General features: G+C 42.9%; 1 protein-coding gene across 1 annotated transcript; it reads left to right on the top strand.

The window, feature by feature from the left end:
- Positions 1-16380, top strand: UBE2N (ubiquitin conjugating enzyme E2 N). The gene is made up of 4 exons (XM_031600477.2): positions 1-169; positions 14533-14779; positions 14954-15094; positions 15704-16380. The coding sequence occupies exons 1-4, from the start codon at positions 140-142 to the stop codon at positions 15742-15744; spliced, it is 459 nt and encodes a 152-aa protein (XP_031456337.1). The 5' UTR covers positions 1-139; the 3' UTR covers positions 15745-16380.
- Positions 16381-18794: the final 2414 nt, after the last annotated feature.

The raw sequence follows: 18794 nt of genomic DNA, 5'->3' as shown, positions 1-18794 counted from the left end.
GGAGGGGCGGGCGCGGCCTACATTGCCCGACGTGCCGCGCCGAGGGCGGCGCCACCGGAAGCGCGGAGCGGGCGACTTCCGGCTGTGCGCGAGCCCCGAGCGGAGGCGAGCCCGCGAGCCTGCACCCCGACGAGACAAGATGGCCGGGCTGCCCCGCAGGATCATCAAGGTACCGACGCGCCGCGCCCCGCGGGAACCGGGGACACCGGCCCGGGCGCGGTTCTCGCGGCGGACGGGGCCGGGCCCGGCGCCGCTTCCGGTGCGCGGGAGCGGAGCCGCGCGGGGCAGGGCCGCTCCCAGGCCTCCCTCATCCCGAGGGGCCGCCGCCGGGCCCGGCCGCCGCGGGGTTGAATGAGAGCGGGGCGCCGGGCCGGGCCCGGCCTTCCCCGCCGCTCCCTCCTCGGGCCGGCGGCGTGCGCGGGCGAAGGGGGAGCGAGCGGGGCCTCCCGGTGGGCCGTGGGCGGCCGGCGAGAGCGAGGCCGCTCCCGTCGCGGCGTCCGCCCGGGCGGCGTCCCGCGGCCCTTCCGGGCTTCGGGGCTCGGGCGGCGCCGGGCGCAGCCCCCTTCCGCCGTGCTGCCGGCTCCGCGCAGGAACGGCGCGCGGGGCCCGGAGGAGAGACGCGCGGTGTCCTGCCCGTCTCTGTCAGCCGCGGGCATCCGCGCCGGTGCGGGCTGCGCCAGTCCGAGGCTGCTACGTGCGCCCCGAGCTGCCGGCTCGCGTGGCCTCAGCGTGCTGATGCTGGCGGCTCGGCGGTGCGCTTCGAGTTCTGTCTGCCAAGCTCTGCTTGCAGCTACGCCTCGGAGGGAATTGCAGCCTGGCTCGAATGCATGGAGTCACTCGGCACAGGCGCAGGGAGCTGCGTTGCAATGCAGTTCATCTTGCTGATGGTTTGGTCCTGTAGCTGGTGTGGATCTGTAGCTGGCATCCTCTCTCCTGCTCAGTTTGCAGTGATGTGGCTTGCGATCTCAAATCGGTGGTCCCTGACTGCTTTTGTAAAAGTTACTAAACGATTTTGGTAACATTCATTGGTATATTAGTGGTAGCACTTGTTTCGTTTCCACCTGAGTGAATGTCACTACTTATAATAACACTGCAAAGCTCCTCTTGGTTAAGCATGCAAAGTTGGCAACCATTGTAAAACACAAAAACACAGAATGTGTTAACTAGTTGATGCAAAAAATAAATCTGGATTTTTTATTTAAAGTCAGTACGTATCTATAACAGATGATAGAGGAGGTACGGTAAAAATTCAGCAGGATTAGCATTTTTTGTGTATGAAAACAGCTGAACTGTGATCGATGCTTGGAAATACAGGCAGTCAAAATAATATGCAAATATTACGGAAGTGAGTTTGGTCTCCCTGTTGCCTTGGTGCACAACATACAATATTTCAGGTTTGAGGAAATCTCATGATGTAGCAGAAGTGGTATTCGTTGTAGAGATGTGATGAGAGCTCAGTTGTGAAGCGGATGTCCGTGTTAGATTTTGCTGTAGATTTTGACAGTTCTCCTGAGAGCAGCCAAGAAGTGCACCCACTTATAAGCTAGTACATAAATTTCTTTCTTAGCACCGTTATTTTTTCTTTCTTAGCTTCTTTTAGGGAAAACATCGAGCAGTGCACACAGCTCATTTTCAAGGTAGAGGATGGTATGAGAATGTTTTTTTCTTGTCCCTGAGGATAGATAGATGGATATCCCAAGCAGAGTCCTAAAAGCTCTAGATTTTCTCCAGGGGAGTCTTACTTAGGATGTTTCAGAGTGCTGTCTGTTACGGGGTGGTGCATATTGTGGGTTGTCTGCTTCCAGGTACGCGTTGTGGGCTGTCTGCAGACAGTCTAGAGCCTTTGAGTTTTGAATGGTTGCACTGAATGACCATTTCTGTAGCTCCTGTGCTGTGCATGCATCAGGTCATTAGCAGTATGTATGGTCTGAGACATGAATCTGACTAGTATTACAGTTTTGAATGTGTAAGGCAATATTTGAAAGTATCCCAGCTGCAGAGTTGCAGATGTAGGAGTGAGTGCTTCAGTTTTCAGGAGCCTTGAACGAGGGTTGTTTTGATGCTTGCTATTCTACTGATCTTAATGTTGGAGTTAAATATCCTATTGCTGCTTGCCTTAGTTGGAGGGGAGTAAATGAACTCTGTTGCTAGTGAGAATTTGGAAGATGAGGAAATAGAAGAGAGAAAGATGCATCAGATGACAGAAAAGAGCTGTAGAAGGATGAAATAATTCGAGTAACAAGGTGCAAATTTGATAAATAAGTGGTTTAGGCTACTGCCTGGAGAAGACCTTTTCCTGTTGATCCACATGTGGCCTTTGTGTGGAGGGAAGCACAGCAATAGCTGTTTGGGTATAGCAGTGCGTATGCACCGTAATGAAATACAGAATCTAGCTAAGGGCTCAAAATGCAGTTGGCGTTCCTCATCTTGATGGACTGCTGGCAGATGGCCTGGCTCTCAGGTTGACTAGCGGCCTGCGCTCTCCAGCCTGCTTCTTAGCTCTGTGCAAACTGTCATCCAGCCCAGCAGGAGAGCTCTGACTTTCCTTGTCTCAGCAGAGAGCTCTATTTATTTGTTCAGTACTTCTCCACACTCATTTAAAAGGTGTCGGTATAGATGTTGCAAAGCATTTTTTACAGGAGATAAAGGATTACTCCTGGCTCACCGTCCTCAGATTACTTCGAAGGACAGGCTTTAAACAAGTGGGGTGAATGATCTGTAAGCTCAGGAGATGACTCGCTTTAGAAGTATGGCTTATGGTGTTAGCACATCACAGATGTTGAGTAGAAAATGTTATAGCTGTGAATCCTTAAAACAAATGTATAATTGGAATTGGGGACGTTTTTATCTTGTGAATAGAGAGAAGGTGTTTTTATTCAGTAGCCTAACATCAGTGGTCCTCTGAGAGGCACTTTGTCAAGAAAATCTCTTAATGTAAGAAAATAAGAAGGCGGTATGGTACACTTGCATAGATTTGTGGTTTTGATACTTTGAACTCTTTTGCTACTGCACATATTTAAAAAGTGAATCTTTGTAATGTACGCAGTAAAACCAGAAACTTTTATTTTCAAATGTTTGTTAAACCAATTATTTCCTGTGTTGCAAAGTCACGTAGCTCCAGCAGAGTAGGGAGTTGAATTGTCTTTTTTTTTTTCTTTCCTTTGGCTGACATTCAAAACCACCTCATTGCTGTGTCAAATGCAGTGAATATATCTGAATCGGGTGGGCAATGTTGCCTTGTGTCATCCTTTAGAGTTTTTTTTTCAGTTTTCATTGCTGCAGTGATCTCATCATTCATGGTTTGGTGTCCAGGTCCGTGTGTCAACTGTGTGACTCGTTTGTTAATGGCACTTTTGTTATAATTGCTGCAGCTGCTCATCTCGTGAAACAAAACATCTGAAGCAGTATATGAGATTCTTCAAAATTTTTGTGAATGAATTTATCAGTGTGAAGCTATTGAGGATCTGATTTTTGTAGTCTTTTTTACACTCTCTTCTATTAAAGGCTTTTTGTAGTTTATTTGAATGATGGTGAAATGTAGAAATTACTTGGTTTTGGTCAGTGCAGTTCCTTGACATCAGTCAAAGTATGTTTAGATTTTGTAATGTGTTGTCCCATGTGTGCTGTTTGAATCTTGCGGATAGATTTAAATTTGACAGAAGAATCAAAATTTCTGATTTTTTTTTTTTTTCCTCTCCCCAAAAATGTGGAAAGATGGTGAATTTCAGTGCTTTGTGACCCTCTTAGTTCCATCTTGCCAGTCCTCGAGTATAACCTGTGTTGGCTGTGGCCATTAGTGCCATGGGTGTAGGGGTGGGTACTGGAAGCCCTGAGTTCAGCAGGACGGGTGGATTTGGTGGAGTTGATGGAAAGAGGCTGAGAAGGAGACTCAGGCATGGAGGGTAAGAAGCCTATAAAATTGGACCAAGGAGCCAGTCTTGGAAGAAAAACATGGAATCTTAATGAAAGATCTTAGAAGAACTGAGGGCTTTCCATGGCCTCTTCCTTACAGAAGCTTGCAGTAGACACCAGAAAATAGAATTGGAGAAAGAAGAGCAAAATAGTCCAGCAAGAGGCAAATGTTTTGTTTGGAGTCCCTTCTTATGTAATACTTGTGCACCACTGAGTTACAAATCTACAGTAAACTGAACTTTCTTATTATCAATGTATGACTTTGCACACAGTTGTTTTATACTGCACTTGTCTGGTAGCGAAAGCCAGCAGAAATATCATCAATATATTTTTGTTGTTATATGTGACTGGGGGGTTAGTAATGACAGTGAGTGGGAAATCTTGCTGCAAATGGCATTTGGACAAGAGCTCTACATTAATTATTTGCTTTAATCACGCTTTGATAGTTGACTGTACAGTGGGTATTAACACAAGGCTCTAATGCAAACATACTCCCTAATGTAACTGCAGGAATGGTTTATGCTATTAGCTTACTGAATTTAGTCACGCCTCACTTTTTATGGTGCATCTCCAGCTCTAATAAAGCTTGATCTGTGCTAGTACATAGATTATCCTCTAGGAATTTGCATAACATCTCAGCTTCACAGTTCCAAAATCCTGTAATCTGCTATGGAAAATCTGAGAATGTGGTCATTTGCAGGGGAGAGCGATGCTGCCTTAAAAATGCCCTCTTTGTGTTGCTGCTGTTTGGTAACAAAGTCATCCTCCAAGTCTGTTTTTCTCTGTAAAAGCACTGTTACCTGGAGCGCGCTCATCTTCATCTCACTGTCAATACTCTGCTGTTGTTGGAATTTGTAGTGTGGTGATGGGAGCTGGAGAGCTTGGAGTGCACGGGGGAGAACTGTGATGGATGCAGAATTCACCGTGTCTGTTTAGCAGAGCTCCAGCTTTAGATTGCTGGGTGTTTGTTCACAGATTGAAGTACTGTTGAATTATTTCTGAATCACCTGTATTGCTGATACGCTGTACGGGAGGTGCGTTTGACATGCTGATATGCTGAATGTTGTTCTGCTTTGATTCTTTGGGTAGGTGCAGTCGGGGTGATGAGGTCTAGGAAGCTGCAGGCAGGAGGACTGCTGGAAGCCATTAATTAGCCCAGTAAGGATCCCAGGAAGCAGGGGCATGCAGAATGCTCACACTCCGAGATTAGATGGCAAGGAATCGAGGAATTGATGAGGCTGGCTACTGGAAACCACAAGTACAACCTTCTGCTTATGATGTTTGACCTCTGCATTAAAATTTAATGGACTTTATTGGTAATTCTTTTTTTTCCTCAAAGAAGATTGTATTTTGTGAAGACTTTCTCCAGTGTAGTCATTTTACAGTGATAAAGTTTTAATCCAAGCATTTTGAGATCTTGCTGGCAATATGACTTTTGCTTGAGTAACATTTATTTTCAGTAATGCTGATTCTAGTCAGATATTTTCTTTGTTGCAGCTAATGAAATGATAGGATCTGTGTCCTGGAAGAATCTGTGCTGGGATGTGGTATGCCATTATAGGAAGTTACTGGATGAACTCTTTGTGGTTTTCTGATGCTGCTATATCCATATATGTAGAAAAAGGTCTTGAATTTGCTTCAGTTTCTCCTACTGCCTTCCTCTCAGAAATCAAAGCAAAGACATGTGTGCAGTTTACCTTCTTGTGTGTGATGTATCAGTACTGAAAGTGTGATCTTCCTCCTTATCCCAAACTGACAGAACATGAAAGAATTGCCATTCAACAAGTAATTACAACTTGTCTGTGTGCCAGTATGCTGCTGAGTTTAGTCCTATGCAGCTAAAAAAGTTAGTTTCCATTTCATATTAAAAAAAAAAAAATCCAAACTGCTCACAGTAGTTGGAACATATTGGTGCTGATAGTTGGTGTGGATTTTCTATGATCAGAATAAAAATATGAAACAAACATATACCGTATGTGCTCCAAATCAAAATGCTGAAGGTGATGTTATAGTTCTGAGGTTTTGTAGATTACTGGCACCAGGTGGAGAAGTTGCCATCTAGCTAGGTTGGATGAACCAGAATTTGTCAAGGTGGTTAGCCTGTGGTCCGTGCTGGCCAGCCTTACTGTGTAAACTGTTAGAACCTGGGCTGTGCTGGCACGGAGGACTTTGTGCTGCTACAGTGAGCTTGGTCTAAGGAACTGGTTTGGCTCAGAACTTTGCAGTAATGGTTATTTCTTAAGCCAAATCAGTTGTGATCTCATTTATTGTTGGACACTGTGGACACGAATGGGGTGCGCTGAACTGTACAAATTAGCACTGCTGCTGGGAAGCTGCAACTTCCCTTATGGACAAACCCTTGTATGTTGTGAGGAGGGGAAAAGGTGGGCATGCAGTCGTAGGCATGAGTTGAGTTGATCAGGAAAGACTAGAAGTCAGGATGAGATAGTGGGGAGGAGGGCAGTCTGACTGCATTCTGAAGTCAGCATCTGGAGCTGATGAGGAATGAGATGAAGGATTTGCACTGATTTCTAGTCATTAGAGTGAGACGTAGGTCTAAATTTGAGAAGCGGAAAAACACAAAACAAACGTGGCTTTTTGATATTGACTTTTCATTTGCTTTAGAAACCTTTCTGTGGAACTTGGCAGCAAATGTGCGGTCTTCTCTGTGAAGCAAATACTGAAAATGACTGATCAGCAATCATTTAAACTGGAAGTTATATTTTCTTCATCATGTTGTCTTCTACATGATGTCTGCATTTTGGTCGCAACAACCCCACGCAACCCTACGGGCTTGGGGAGGCGTGGCTGGAAAGCTGCCTGATGGAAAGGTACCTTGGTGTTCTGATGGACAGTTGGCTGAATGTGAGCCAGCAGTGTGCCCTGGTGGTCAAAAAGGCCAATGGCATCCTGGCTTGTATCAGGAAAGGTGTGGGACTAGGGAAGTCATCCTGCCCATGTACTCAGCATTGGTGAGGCCTCACCTTGAGTACTGTGTTCAGTTTTGGGCACCTCAGTACAGAAAGGATGTGGAGGTACTGGAGCAGGTCCAGAGAAGAGCAATGAGGCTAGTGAAGGGCTTGGAAAATCAGCCCTATGAGGAGAGGCTGGGGCTGTTTAGTCTGGGGAAGAGGCGGCTGAGGAGGGACCTTATTGCTCTCTTCCAGTACCTGAAAGGTGCTTACGGTGAGAGGGGGGTAGGTCTGTTCTCACTGGTAACAGGTGACAAGACGAGCGGAAATGGCCTCAAGTTGCACCAGGGTAAGTTTAGGTTGGATGTTAGGAAACAATTCTTTGCAGAAAGGGTAGTTAAACATTAGAATAGGCTGCCCACGGAGGTGATTGAGTAACTGTCCCTGGATGTGTTTAAGAGCCGTTTGGATGTGGTGCTCGGAGACATGATTTAGCAGAGGGTTGTTAGAGTTAGGGTACTATGGTTAGGCTGCGGTTGGACTTGATGATCCTTGAGGTCCCTTCCGACCTGAGTAATTCTGTGATTTTATCTATTATGTGTGGTGCCCTCCAAGTGCTATCTCAGCTATACCAGAAATGCAGTTAGTGTTTTTTTTGCCCTTTTTTTTCCACACAATTACCAAGGTTGGAAAAGACCTACCAGATCACCCAGTCCAACCATCCACCTATCACCAATACTTCTCACTGAACCATGTCCCTCAGCACAAAATTCAAACATTCCTTGAACCCCTCCAGGGTCGATGACTCCACCACATCCATGGGCAGCCTGTTCCAGTGCCTGACCACTTCTTCAGATAAGTAGTGTTTCCTAACGTCCAGCCTAAATCTCCCCTGACGTAGCTTGAAGCCATTCTCTCTAGTTCTATCTTTCCTTTTTTTTTTTTCTGTGAAGAACTCAAATCCTACAGACAACGCTGCAAGTTAGAATTCTGTCCCATATCCTCTCTAGAAATGCTGTTGGATGTAGAGGAGGTTTAAGCAGGTTGCAGATCAGTAGTTGCTCTGTGACTTGCGATGGGTGTCTGCTGTGCTCTCTCCAGTGCTGCATGGGGATGTCTCCTCCTCCCCTGCCTCCTCTGACCTTGACATTTGCAGTGGTTTTGCTCATGCTTTTTTTCCCTTGCCCTTGCTATTATCTTCACGTGCTGTTTTTTGTTTCCTAAATTCTCTGTCCCAGACGGGCCCCCACCTTGGCTGCAGGGCCGTTGGAAGTTGCAGGAACCAGCCGTGTCTGGCACAGGGCAGCCCTGGCCTCACCTTGTGGGGGCTAAATACAAGTTCTGTGTCCCAGAGAAAGAGAGGAGGCTGGTATGCTTCTCTTTCACTCTGTGTGCCTCTCTTGTTTATCAGTAACTTTCTTTTAAGCTAGTTTGGGGCTGTTCATGCAGTGTTGCGTGCCATTGGTCCTGTTGTACATGGCCAGTGCTACGGAGGAAGTTTGTAGCCAGCTATCTGGAGATTTTTGCTGGTAGAGGGCATAGGGAGAGGCAGTCCATTAAGAGATGTGCATATTTCTGTACTTCATACAGATGGGAGGATTTTATCTGCAGCCCCTAGTGCCACTTGCTTGCTGGGGGTTGCTGTCTTCTGCTAGAGGGCAGCAGAGTTTGTGCTGCCTAAACTTTGGGGCTTAGAAATGTAGTTGAGAGAGCCCAGCTAAAATTTTTGGGATTGAGTTAGGCGTGCTGGCAGGATTTGCCTCCTGGGTGGGTTGGAGTGATGGCTGCCTCTGGCAAGGGGACACCGTTGGGCACTGGGAGTGAATGGGAGCTGTGACAGGTGGCCTTTGCTGTGACAGATAGTGATCCATCCCTGCTCTCTGATCTGATGAAGCCATTTTGGCTAGTTGAGCTTACAGCTAAAGGTGGATTTTAGCTAAAATACTTCACTGTCTGAAGCAGATGAGGGCTCTTGTAGCTTCCCTTAGCCTGAAAAGTTTTTAGGGATGTAACCTCTGTCGTAGCTGCTGGTGGTAGAGGTAAATTGCCTCACTGCTTCTGAGAGAGTTGTGTAGCAGTGATGACAGAAAGCTGATGACAATATAGGAAAGAATAATTAACTTGAGACTTGGTGTCAGGGTGTGATATTATAGCATTGTAAAAGCTTGAGTGTTTAATAGCTTTAATAATTACAGTGCTTTTTTTCTTTGGCTAAGAGAGGCCTTATTAGTGCTTTCTGTTCTGAAGTTTCAGTGTAACTTTATCACAGCTATGCTGAATCTGAGAGCTTAACGATAGGTGCCAGCATGAAGCTGCTGGCCCTAAGGATTCTTTTGCTGTAGCAACCTCTGATAGTGCAGTTGCTAGATAACTGTTTATAACAAGTAAGAAGATGCAGAGTCTTCATCCATCTATGAAGCCTTAAATACCAAATACTTTAATTTAGCAATTTGCCATCTGTTACTGAAATTAGCACTCCTGGTAGTTAAGGCTCTTCCTTTGGAATGAGGAAGAAGCCTCTGCACTTCCTTTTTAGGCTGCTTGCAGAGGGGTGATCTGTTACACTCGCATCTTGCTGTGATGCTTGCCACAGCCTGAGCCCATAAAACAGCCCTTCTGTCAGAGCGGCTCTGTTCTCCCAGCACTCTGGCAGCATGTTTGCCCTCTCTTTTTCATCAGCACAGCTGTTTGCATGGGCATGTGGTGGGCTGGATCAAGGACTGTTTCACCATGAGGTCAAAAGATCATGCAGGCAGAAGTGCTGGTGCTGAAGTGGAAGGCCCCACAGCCTTTCTTCCTTCCTTCCCCTCCTTGTGGCCTCTCACTTATCAACTGAAATGATTCAGGCTCTTCAAAGTGTTGGAGTTTCTCAAAATTCCCTTTGTTCTAATGCACTTTATGGATTTCACAGTTGATATTAGAGGACTGTGTAGAGAGAGAATTGTGGTAGATTGTGTCCAGTGTGTCTTCATTTGTAACTGTTGAAGTTGCAGCTTCAAGACTAGAGTGGTTTAGCTTGTGTGCAGGCTTTTTGGTTGGTGAGGTTAGCTGTGTAGCAGTAATATTAGATGTGAAATAAGAAAAAGGAAAGCAAATTTGGCTGAAGGCACTGAGTTTGGATTTATTCATAGAATCAGAATCACTCAGGTTGGAAAAGACCTTAAAGATCATTGAGTCTAACCATGACCTAACTATACTATATTTATAGTGTGTATATATATAAATATATATATATTTTCTATATATATACTATACTACCCTAACAACTCTCTGCTAAATCATGTCCCTGAGCACCACATCCAAAATGATTTTAAACACATCCAGGGATGATGACTCAACCACCTTCCTGGGGAGCCCATTCCAGTGCTTAACCACCCTTTATGTAAAAAAAGTTTTTCCTGATATCCAACCTAAACTTACCCTGGAACAACTTGAAGCCATTTCCCCTCTCCCTGTCACCAGTGAGAAGAGACCAACCCTCCTGTCATTGAGCTAGTTTGCTTGGCAAGTCAGCACAGACATCTTTTTTTTCATTATGGAAGTCTTCATACAATAGCCTTAAAGATTACAAAGAAAGTATAAAAATTGTGAAATCCTATGCAGTGTTTTCTTCCTTCAATGCTGATATGGTCTTTATCAGACAAGTGGAGGAGCTTTAAAAATTTCAACTCAACTGCAGTGGCTGTGCTTTGTAAGAAGTATTTTTTTCCCAAATGCCTGCAAATGTGAGCCTTCTGGTTATAATTATTTTCCAGTGTGCCATTGTTTGGTATTGCCATAGTGTTGATAGCAAGTAAGTAGACTTCTGAAGTCTATTACAGTAGCTTTTGTTTTACAGAGTGGTGGAATACATATTCTGTAGTAGTTCTTGTTTTGACTGAGGTGTTGGCAACTTGAGGCCTTTATAAAGACTATTGGAAGACTAGAACTGATTAAGATAATGGTATATTTTTAGTGGATTCCTTCTTTATACTGCTGTGTCCACACATCTCCACATTCAATAACAGTTGATTTTTCATGCATGTCTATATGGAAGCAACCTCTTTTGTTCATTTTGCTTCCCTAAAGAAGATCTCTATCATACACACAGAGCAAGACAGAAGTATCCTGGTGACTGTTTCAATATTTATTCTTTCTTCCTCTGAAAGCAGCATAATAAAGTCAAGTGCTCAAAGACTGAAGCACGCCTCTCTGGTAATTGATACTTTGCTTGTGAGACTTCTCTGCCTCAGCAGTCTGAACCATCCTTGCTCCTCTGCTGACCTCCTCTAAACATCACAGACTTTGTCCTAGGCTGCCTTGGTCTCACAGGTTACCATATGAACAGGTTGAATGTTTTTCCCCCCACGGGTACAATTCATTTTCAGTTTAATGTCTTCATAGAAGAATAGCTACGTAGAATGTCAGCTGCACCATATGTCCCTTCCGTATCATCTGTCACTCTACTTCAGGCCACCTGTATTACTAAGAAAAGCTTTGGCTCATCAAAAAACATTCAACACTTCTGCATTTCTTTTAACTGCCTAATTTAAAAACAAGAAAGGGAATGGTGGAGAGGTGTAACAAATTCTGAATGATAGCAGTGTGTTTTGGTGGGTTTTTTTATTCCTTGAAGTATTGACTGGCATGTATCTTCATTTTCCATCTATTCATTTTTCATTAATTCATGAAAGCTGTGAAATTAGCTTGAAATTGAGGAAAAGTGAAGTAAAGTGAGAATGAAAAGAGTTCTCATTTTAGAAACATGACGTGTGACAAATAGAAATAAAGTGCCTGTGGATGCAAAGGATGTACCTCACTAAATGCTGTAGAGCTCAAAGTATGTCCTGAAGTGTTTTCTGTGAAACTCAGCTCAGTATGATGGAGGAGAGCTAGTAAGAAATGCCATGAAGTGCTTTTCTGATACAAGTTAGATTGAAATTACTATTCCTGTGCAGACAAAATTAGTTACTGTATAGTAAAGTGAAGCGTTGCGTACGCCTGAGCTTCTTGAATAATCTAATTAAATTTAGCGAGTTAGAAATTTAATTGGAAGGGATTTTTTTTGGTATCTTTTTCACTGGATAACTGTCCTCTGGGGAAGGTAATAGATAATTAGATTAACATATGAAAGGAAATGAAACACTTCCTTTTTGTAGACTGAGTCCACATCTGCAGACTTCTTTTGTCGGTGCCTATATTGGAGGGGGTGGGAAGGGGAAACGGGTGCAATATATTTTTAAAAATTCTTAAAGCAGGTTCAGCTTCGTGAGTTGGTGCTGTGTTGTCCTGTGTACCGACAGCTGTTTATTTCAAATGGAACTTATTGCTCCGAGCCTTACGGCAGGTGGAATGGATTTCAGGATCAGTGTGTCTTTAGCTGGCTGTCTGACTTTACAGTGCAGAAGCTGAGTTTCTGATTCTGCCTTGGTACTTACTGGTCTACTTATGTTTAAGCATCTTGATATGCTGTGGCCTTCAAACACAACTTCTTGGTTCATTTTCCCTTTTCTACTCCTTTTCATAGAATCACAGAATGGTTTGGGTTGGAAGGGGCCATTAAGATCATGTAGTTCAAACCTTCCTACTATAGACAGGGACACCTCCCACTAGGCCAGGTTGTTCAAACCCCCATCCAGCCTGGCCTTGAATGCTTCCAGGGAGGGGATATCCAGAGCCACACTGGGTGACTGTTTCAGTGTCTCATCCTCACGTTCCATAGCATCCTGCACTGGTTCTGAGGAGCCCAAGAAGCAATGTAACTGTATGTAACATTATATGCATTTTTTGGCTGTCATCTGTTATTTTATAGCAGGATAACAGTGTCCATATAACATAGGGCATAAAGATCTATCTGAACATGATGGTATTCCAGCAGTGATAAAGCCCTCAATATGATGATGCTGTACCTTATCAATAGAATGATTTTTCTTGTATGTGGGCTCACCCATTGTTTACTGACAAATGGCTTTAGTGGCAGTATGTGCAGCTCTCAGCCTGACACTGTTCCCTTGGATGCACTGGCAGGTAGAAATGCTGATGCTGCTGCCATAGAACTGCTGATTCTGGATTGTTTTAAGCCAGGATTGGCTCTGTGGTATGGGTACAGTCAGCACACTGGCATGGCTAGGGAGGCAGTGTTGGGGTCAGCAGGACAGAGCTGGGGCTGGGAACAGAGCATAAATCCTGAATGTGTTGCAAATTCATTTGTATCCTTTGAAATATATTTGCATGAGTGAGTGTAGGAAGCTTAGAGCAGCTTGGATGTCCTTACAGGGTGGTATATAAATGGCACTGGCAGCTAATGCCTGTGCAGATAAGTCCAACAAGAAGTTGGACCACATGAATTTGTTGTGGTGTGTTTATGAAGATAATAATGTCAATATTATGATCTGTAGGAACTTGATACATTTGATATGAATGGTTGGATTTGGAATGTTAATTACTATGGTTTCAATGCTTCAAATATTTCATTCACTTGCTAAACTGAGATGTTAACTGCATCAAGGCAGTCACTTCAGTGCTGCTGGAGTTATTTTGATAAAATGCATGTATTGTAACAGCCCGGTTATATTTGTAGGACTTTAAGCCATGTACAACTATTGTGCTTATTTTACTGCTATTGTAGACACACAGAGTAAATATGCCATAAAACTAGGGTAATAAGTTAATGTGACACCCACAGTTAACCACTTGCTGCAGCAGAAATAGAATTTCTGTTTGTGTAAGTCAACAGGGGAAGGTGGTGATAAAATTAACTGCAAGCAGTGAAAACAAGCAGGACGAAAAGCAGGAAATGGGGCTAAAATTACCTGAGGAAATGAGGCTTCTGCAGAACTCCTTGTCCCTGCCTAGTGTCCTTTTGCCAGTGTCAGCCTCTTCTTTTTTGGGGGTGGAATGGTGCCTACGAGACTTGCGAAGGCTGGCAACAGAGGAGAGAGAAATCTGCACGGAGCTTTAGCAGGATGGGTGGCCAAAATGTGGGCAGCTCCTCACTGTAGCCACTTCGTGGTGCCTGGGGCAGGGTTACTGCTGGAGGCAGAGCAACAAAGAAAACAAATCTGGGTAGAAAAGCAGACTTCCCTAATTCTAACGTGTACAGAACAAATTGTTTGTCTCCTGCTGTTTGCTAGAGTAGCTTTAAGTGTACTTATTATGTAAGCTGAATGTGCTTGAGCAAAGGCTATTTGCACATACAGATGTTTTATGCATTTATATATACAGCAATGTCTTTAGTACTGGGGCTGAGTAGTACTTTCAGTTCTTCAGAGTTGATTCTGATTCCAGGATAGGCATTTGTTTTAAAACCAGTGCACACGTGTTAGAGTAAATCTTCAATGCTTTCTGTGGGTGATCAGTCGTTTCATTTTTCACTTATGGACTTCTGTGTTTAAGGTAGAATGGGAAATGCTGATATTATTGCTGTGATATTCTTTAGATTGTTTCTATTTGTACAGAATTAGAAGTAAAGCTGACCTTAACAAATCTCTTGACTGTTAGCCATTACCTTGTGCTGTGGAGGCACATGTTATTACCATAGCAGTTGAGAGATTTGGAAGGAGATCTATACCAATTCACCACATTGTGTTCTTTGATACTCATTTGATATCATAGTTTCAGTGGGCGTAATCAGTTCATACTGAAGACTTATCTTTAAAATAGTTTGTACAGAGTGCTTACATTAAACAGTCTGTATTTATTACATTGCCTCTTCTTCTTCTCCTTCTAGGAAACCCAGCGCTTGCTGGCAGAGCCAGTCCCTGGGATAAAAGCAGAACCAGATGAAAGCAACGCACGTTATTTTCACGTGGTCATTGCAGGTCCACAGGATTCCCCCTTTGAGGGTGGGACATTTAAACTTGAACTATTCCTTCCAGAAGAATATCCAATGGCAGCTCCTAAAGTACGTTTCATGACCAAAATTTATCACCCTAATGTAGACAAGCTGGGAAGAATATGTTTAGATATTTTGAAAGGTAAGTGCAACCTTATTTTCTTATTATCTTACCACATACAGCAGTTTGGAGATTCTCTCTGAAAGAGATTTCTTTATAAGGATATCTTATTTATCCTTTAATCTGGGAGCGGAAAACTTGTTATTTCAGTAGACTGTGAATTGGTATTTCATGCTGTTATAAATGTCTCTTTAGATAAATGGTCCCCAGCTTTGCAGATTCGTACAGTTCTGCTATCAATCCAGGCTTTGTTAAGCGCTCCCAATCCAGATGATCCACTAGCAAATGATGTAGCTGAGCAATGGAAGACCAATGAAGCCCAAGCCATAGAAACAGGTGATGTATCTGATGCTTTTATTCTAGCTTTAAGAAATGTGATGAGCTGATGGCTAATTGGTTGGGGAATTGAAATCCCAGCCTCCTATTTTGTGCCTGCAAAGTAATTGCAGAAGTAATTACTGCATGCAGTTGTTGTCCAGGTTTCCTGCATATGCCTGCAGTGGTCTACTCGAGTGTGTAAATGCAGCCTGCTAGAAGAAAACTTAGTGGTTTTTTCTTGAGCTTTTATGTTCCTAAATTGCAAGGATGTCCAGTGTGGAGACATGGTAAAATAGAAGTGCACACTTGTGTTTTACCCCTGATGTTTAAGGAGTGGGTTATTTAGTTTCAGAAGGTATTTCTTCCATACCTGCTTCTGTTTCAGGTATGGAAAGAATTATTATGTTGTGTCACTTTTGGCCTCACTGTGATTGGGCTGGCTGCTTCATCAGATCTCTGTTTTTGTGTATTACAAAGTGTATTATAGGAGGTGAAAACTGTGCTTGTATCACAACTGATAAGTTTTGTGTTTTTGCAGCAGTGTAAAAGCAATGTTTAAAAATTAAAATAACGGGAATAAAATTGAAAAATACATTTTTTTCTTAAATGTGTTTTTTTTCTTTACAGCCAGAGCATGGACTAGGCTATATGCCATGAATAATATTTAAATGCGCTTTGAACATCAAGTGTGCATCACTTCTCCTGTTCTGCCAAGACCTCTTCCTTTTTTGTTTGCATTTAATGGACACAGTCTTAGAAACATTACAGAATAAAAGCCCAGACATCTTCAGTCTTTTGGTGATTAAATGCACATTAGCAAATCTGTGTCTTGTCCTAATTCACTATTGTAACGCATGAGCAGAGGCTAGAAGTATCATCTGGATTGTTGTGAAATTGTTTAAAAGCAGCAGCACATCTCTGCTTTTAATCCCATCATGGTTTAAGCATAAGCACTGTGAATGAAGGTAGGCAGGGTTAGCTGCGGGGCTTTTCGTTTTAATTTTGTGGGCTCCTCCTCCCTTTTTATGGTGATGCTAATTGCATTGATAAAAGCAGCTAACCAGTTATACTTTAGAATATACCCTCTAGCCCAGTCTAACTTAGACGCTGTAGATGGACAAGCTTCATTGTTTGAACAAAAAATGGGAACATTAAACATCCATCACCTTCACTAATAATATTGTGATTCTGCTGTCAAGTGTAGAAAAATCCCTCAGAGAAAAAGCTTGTGACCATTTTGTATGGCTTGTCTGGAAAATCTCCTGTAAATCTTATGTTTTAGTAAAATATTTTTTGTTATTCTACTTTGCCTTTGTACAGTTTATTTTGCTGTGTTTTCATTTCTCTAATGTGACAATCGTATTTAAAAAGAAAAAAAAAACATGGAAACCAGAATTGACGATTTGTCTTTGCTAGTCTGACAGATTAAAAGAGTAAAGAGGTGGAATTTACAAGATGTTTTGCTTCTGTACGCTGACTTTTTTCATTAGCTTGTGTGATGTGGGTGACCTTACCTGTCCAATTTAGTACAAAGTTACATTTGGATTGACTTGGGGGGGAGGGAGGGAAAAAATCTGTTACAATTATAATCATCATTTTGATAATGCGTTGATACGCATTGTCATGGAAATGGAGTGTAATCAAGTAGGAGGCTGAGAACAAAGATAGCAGTAATTGTGAGCATCTGCATAACTTGTCTTTGATTATCATCAGTTGTTACACTTTTCTAACTTGAATTCCTGTCCTCAGTAAACATGAAACGTATCAATGCACGGAAACAGTTGCAGCTAGCTTATATATCAACATGTTTGCTTAACCACGTCTAGCTAGCACCTCTTACCACTGCTTTTATCTACTGGCCTTATGCCTTATTAAGCTGTTTGCTTGAACAACCAGTCTGCGTCAATAGCAGCAATGCTTCTGTATTGGAGGGAAGGGAATTTTGGTGTGATGCTTCCTTCTTGTCCTTGTGTTTGAGTGCATGTATCGTGTCTGGGAATCCAGCAGCTTTTCTGGGAACCCATCTTATTACTTTCTATAACTTCTTGTATCCCTGTTCCCATATTTGCTCCAACCTCTCAAATAGAATTGTAAAAGCTTTTAGCAAGGCTGACCTGAAATTTATGAGTGACAGCTAGCTGTGGTTGCAGTGGGGAGTGCTGTTGTGCAATTTGGGTTATGGTCATGTAGGCTATTGGTGTTCTCCTTCCTCTTTTTACCTCTTACTCTAGTAACAGCTGAAACCTCTATGGAATGTGGTCTATTTATTGTGCTCCTAAGGGAGATTAAGAGTATGTATTAAAACTGCTTTTCTTCCAAACAAAATGCTTTCACTGAATGGTAACTGGTCTTTTCCCTTGGAATACTTCAGGTGTGATTGAAGCTTGGTTCAGAATTCAACTTCATGATACAAAACAAACCCCCTTAAAAGTAGTTTCCGTATTGAATATAAGCCAGAGTTGCGTTGAAAGCTTGGAACAGGTTGCTTTTCAGAATGGAAGTGCTGTTAACCCTACCTTCATGTTACAAATGAGCATGTGCTTGGCTTCGGCTGCTGTGTGTCCCCTGTATGCTATTAACACGGGCAGCTTTTGTGGCAGGCAGCTGAGAAAGCGTGAGTGTGTGCAGTAGGCCCTGCATTACCTTCACCTACCTCTTAAAGCTTGATATGGGCACTCCCCACTGCATAAAGCTTGCCTCACATCTCTGGTGTAAGGAAGCACAGTGTGGCCGGGCGGTCAGAGCCCTGAGCATCTCCTGTGAATGTGGCTTTCTCCTCCTTTGGCAGAGAAGCAGGTTCTGAAGTGGTGCTTCACAGCATGTGGCTTCAAAGTAGGTGGGCTGAATCCAGAGCCAGGGCATTGAGCAGACGGTCGGTGTTTGTATGTGCATAGCTTAAAGCCTGGCTGTTTGAGATGAGAATGTAATTAAATCTACGAGTAAGTTCTTGATGGAATATTATTAATATATAAATAGAAAAAAAAAATCCTCTGCCCCCATTTGTTAGTGACCGAATTAAGTACACTATAGACCAGTTAGAATACACAGTAGCTGATATGTGTCTGGGTTATTTATTTTTTTCTTTATTTTACTATTATTTTTAGTATCTCAGCAAATTGGAGACTTACAGAAGTCCATACTGTCAGTTTGAATTTGTGACTCAGTAGTAGTGATGTATCTAATGGTATAAAAGGACAAGCAAGATACTGTATTTCAAAACTGTTTTGAATATTTTCAAGTGATAGTTGTGATGAAAGGAAACTTTAAACAGGCTTCCTAAAAACCGAAATTCCTGTTTGTTGTGGAATCTATTCAGGTATGTTTTAATCTTTCAAAATTTGGCATTTTATGTATGCGTGTATATATATATATGTAATATAAACCTGATTTAAGAGCTATGTATAAAATCAACCTGGAAATTTTATTCTATGTTGTGTTGGGGAATGTGAGTTTTAGGCTAAATTAGAATCATAAATCGCAGAATGGTTTGAGTTGGAAGGGACCCTTGAAGGTCATCTAGCCCAACTCCCTGCAACAAACAGGGATTCTCTGAAGCCAGGTAGATGGGACTCTTTTTTTTCCCCTCAGCTAAGCAGGTGTGTATTTACAGGCATTATCTGAACTTGAGGTTACTTCTGTCACGTGTACCTTTATAGCTGGTTAGCAAATGCAGCTCTCTCTTAGGGAGTGTTTGTTCTAGCTCCGTTTCTAGTGGCTA

Source organism: Phasianus colchicus, chromosome 1 (assembly GCF_987193195.1).
Source record: "Phasianus colchicus chromosome 1, bPhaCol1.hap1.1, whole genome shotgun sequence".
Classification (NCBI taxonomy): domain Eukaryota; kingdom Metazoa; phylum Chordata; class Aves; order Galliformes; family Phasianidae; genus Phasianus; species Phasianus colchicus.
This window is presented reverse-complemented; position numbering and strand designations above follow the sequence as displayed.

What these genes read in the sequence shown, in the direction of transcription:
- UBE2N (XM_031600477.2), top strand. Translation starts at nt 140, where the DNA reads ATGGCCGGGCTGCCCCGCAGGATCATCAAG. An exon ending in TGCCCCGCAGGATCATCAAG is followed by an intron (nt 170 to 14,532) that starts GTACCGACGCGC and finishes TTCTCCTTCTAG; the next exon opens with GAAACCCAGCGCTTGCTGGC. An exon ending in AGCCCAAGCCATAGAAACAG is followed by an intron (nt 15,095 to 15,703) that starts GTGATGTATCTG and finishes TTTTCTTTACAG; the next exon opens with CCAGAGCATGGACTAGGCTA.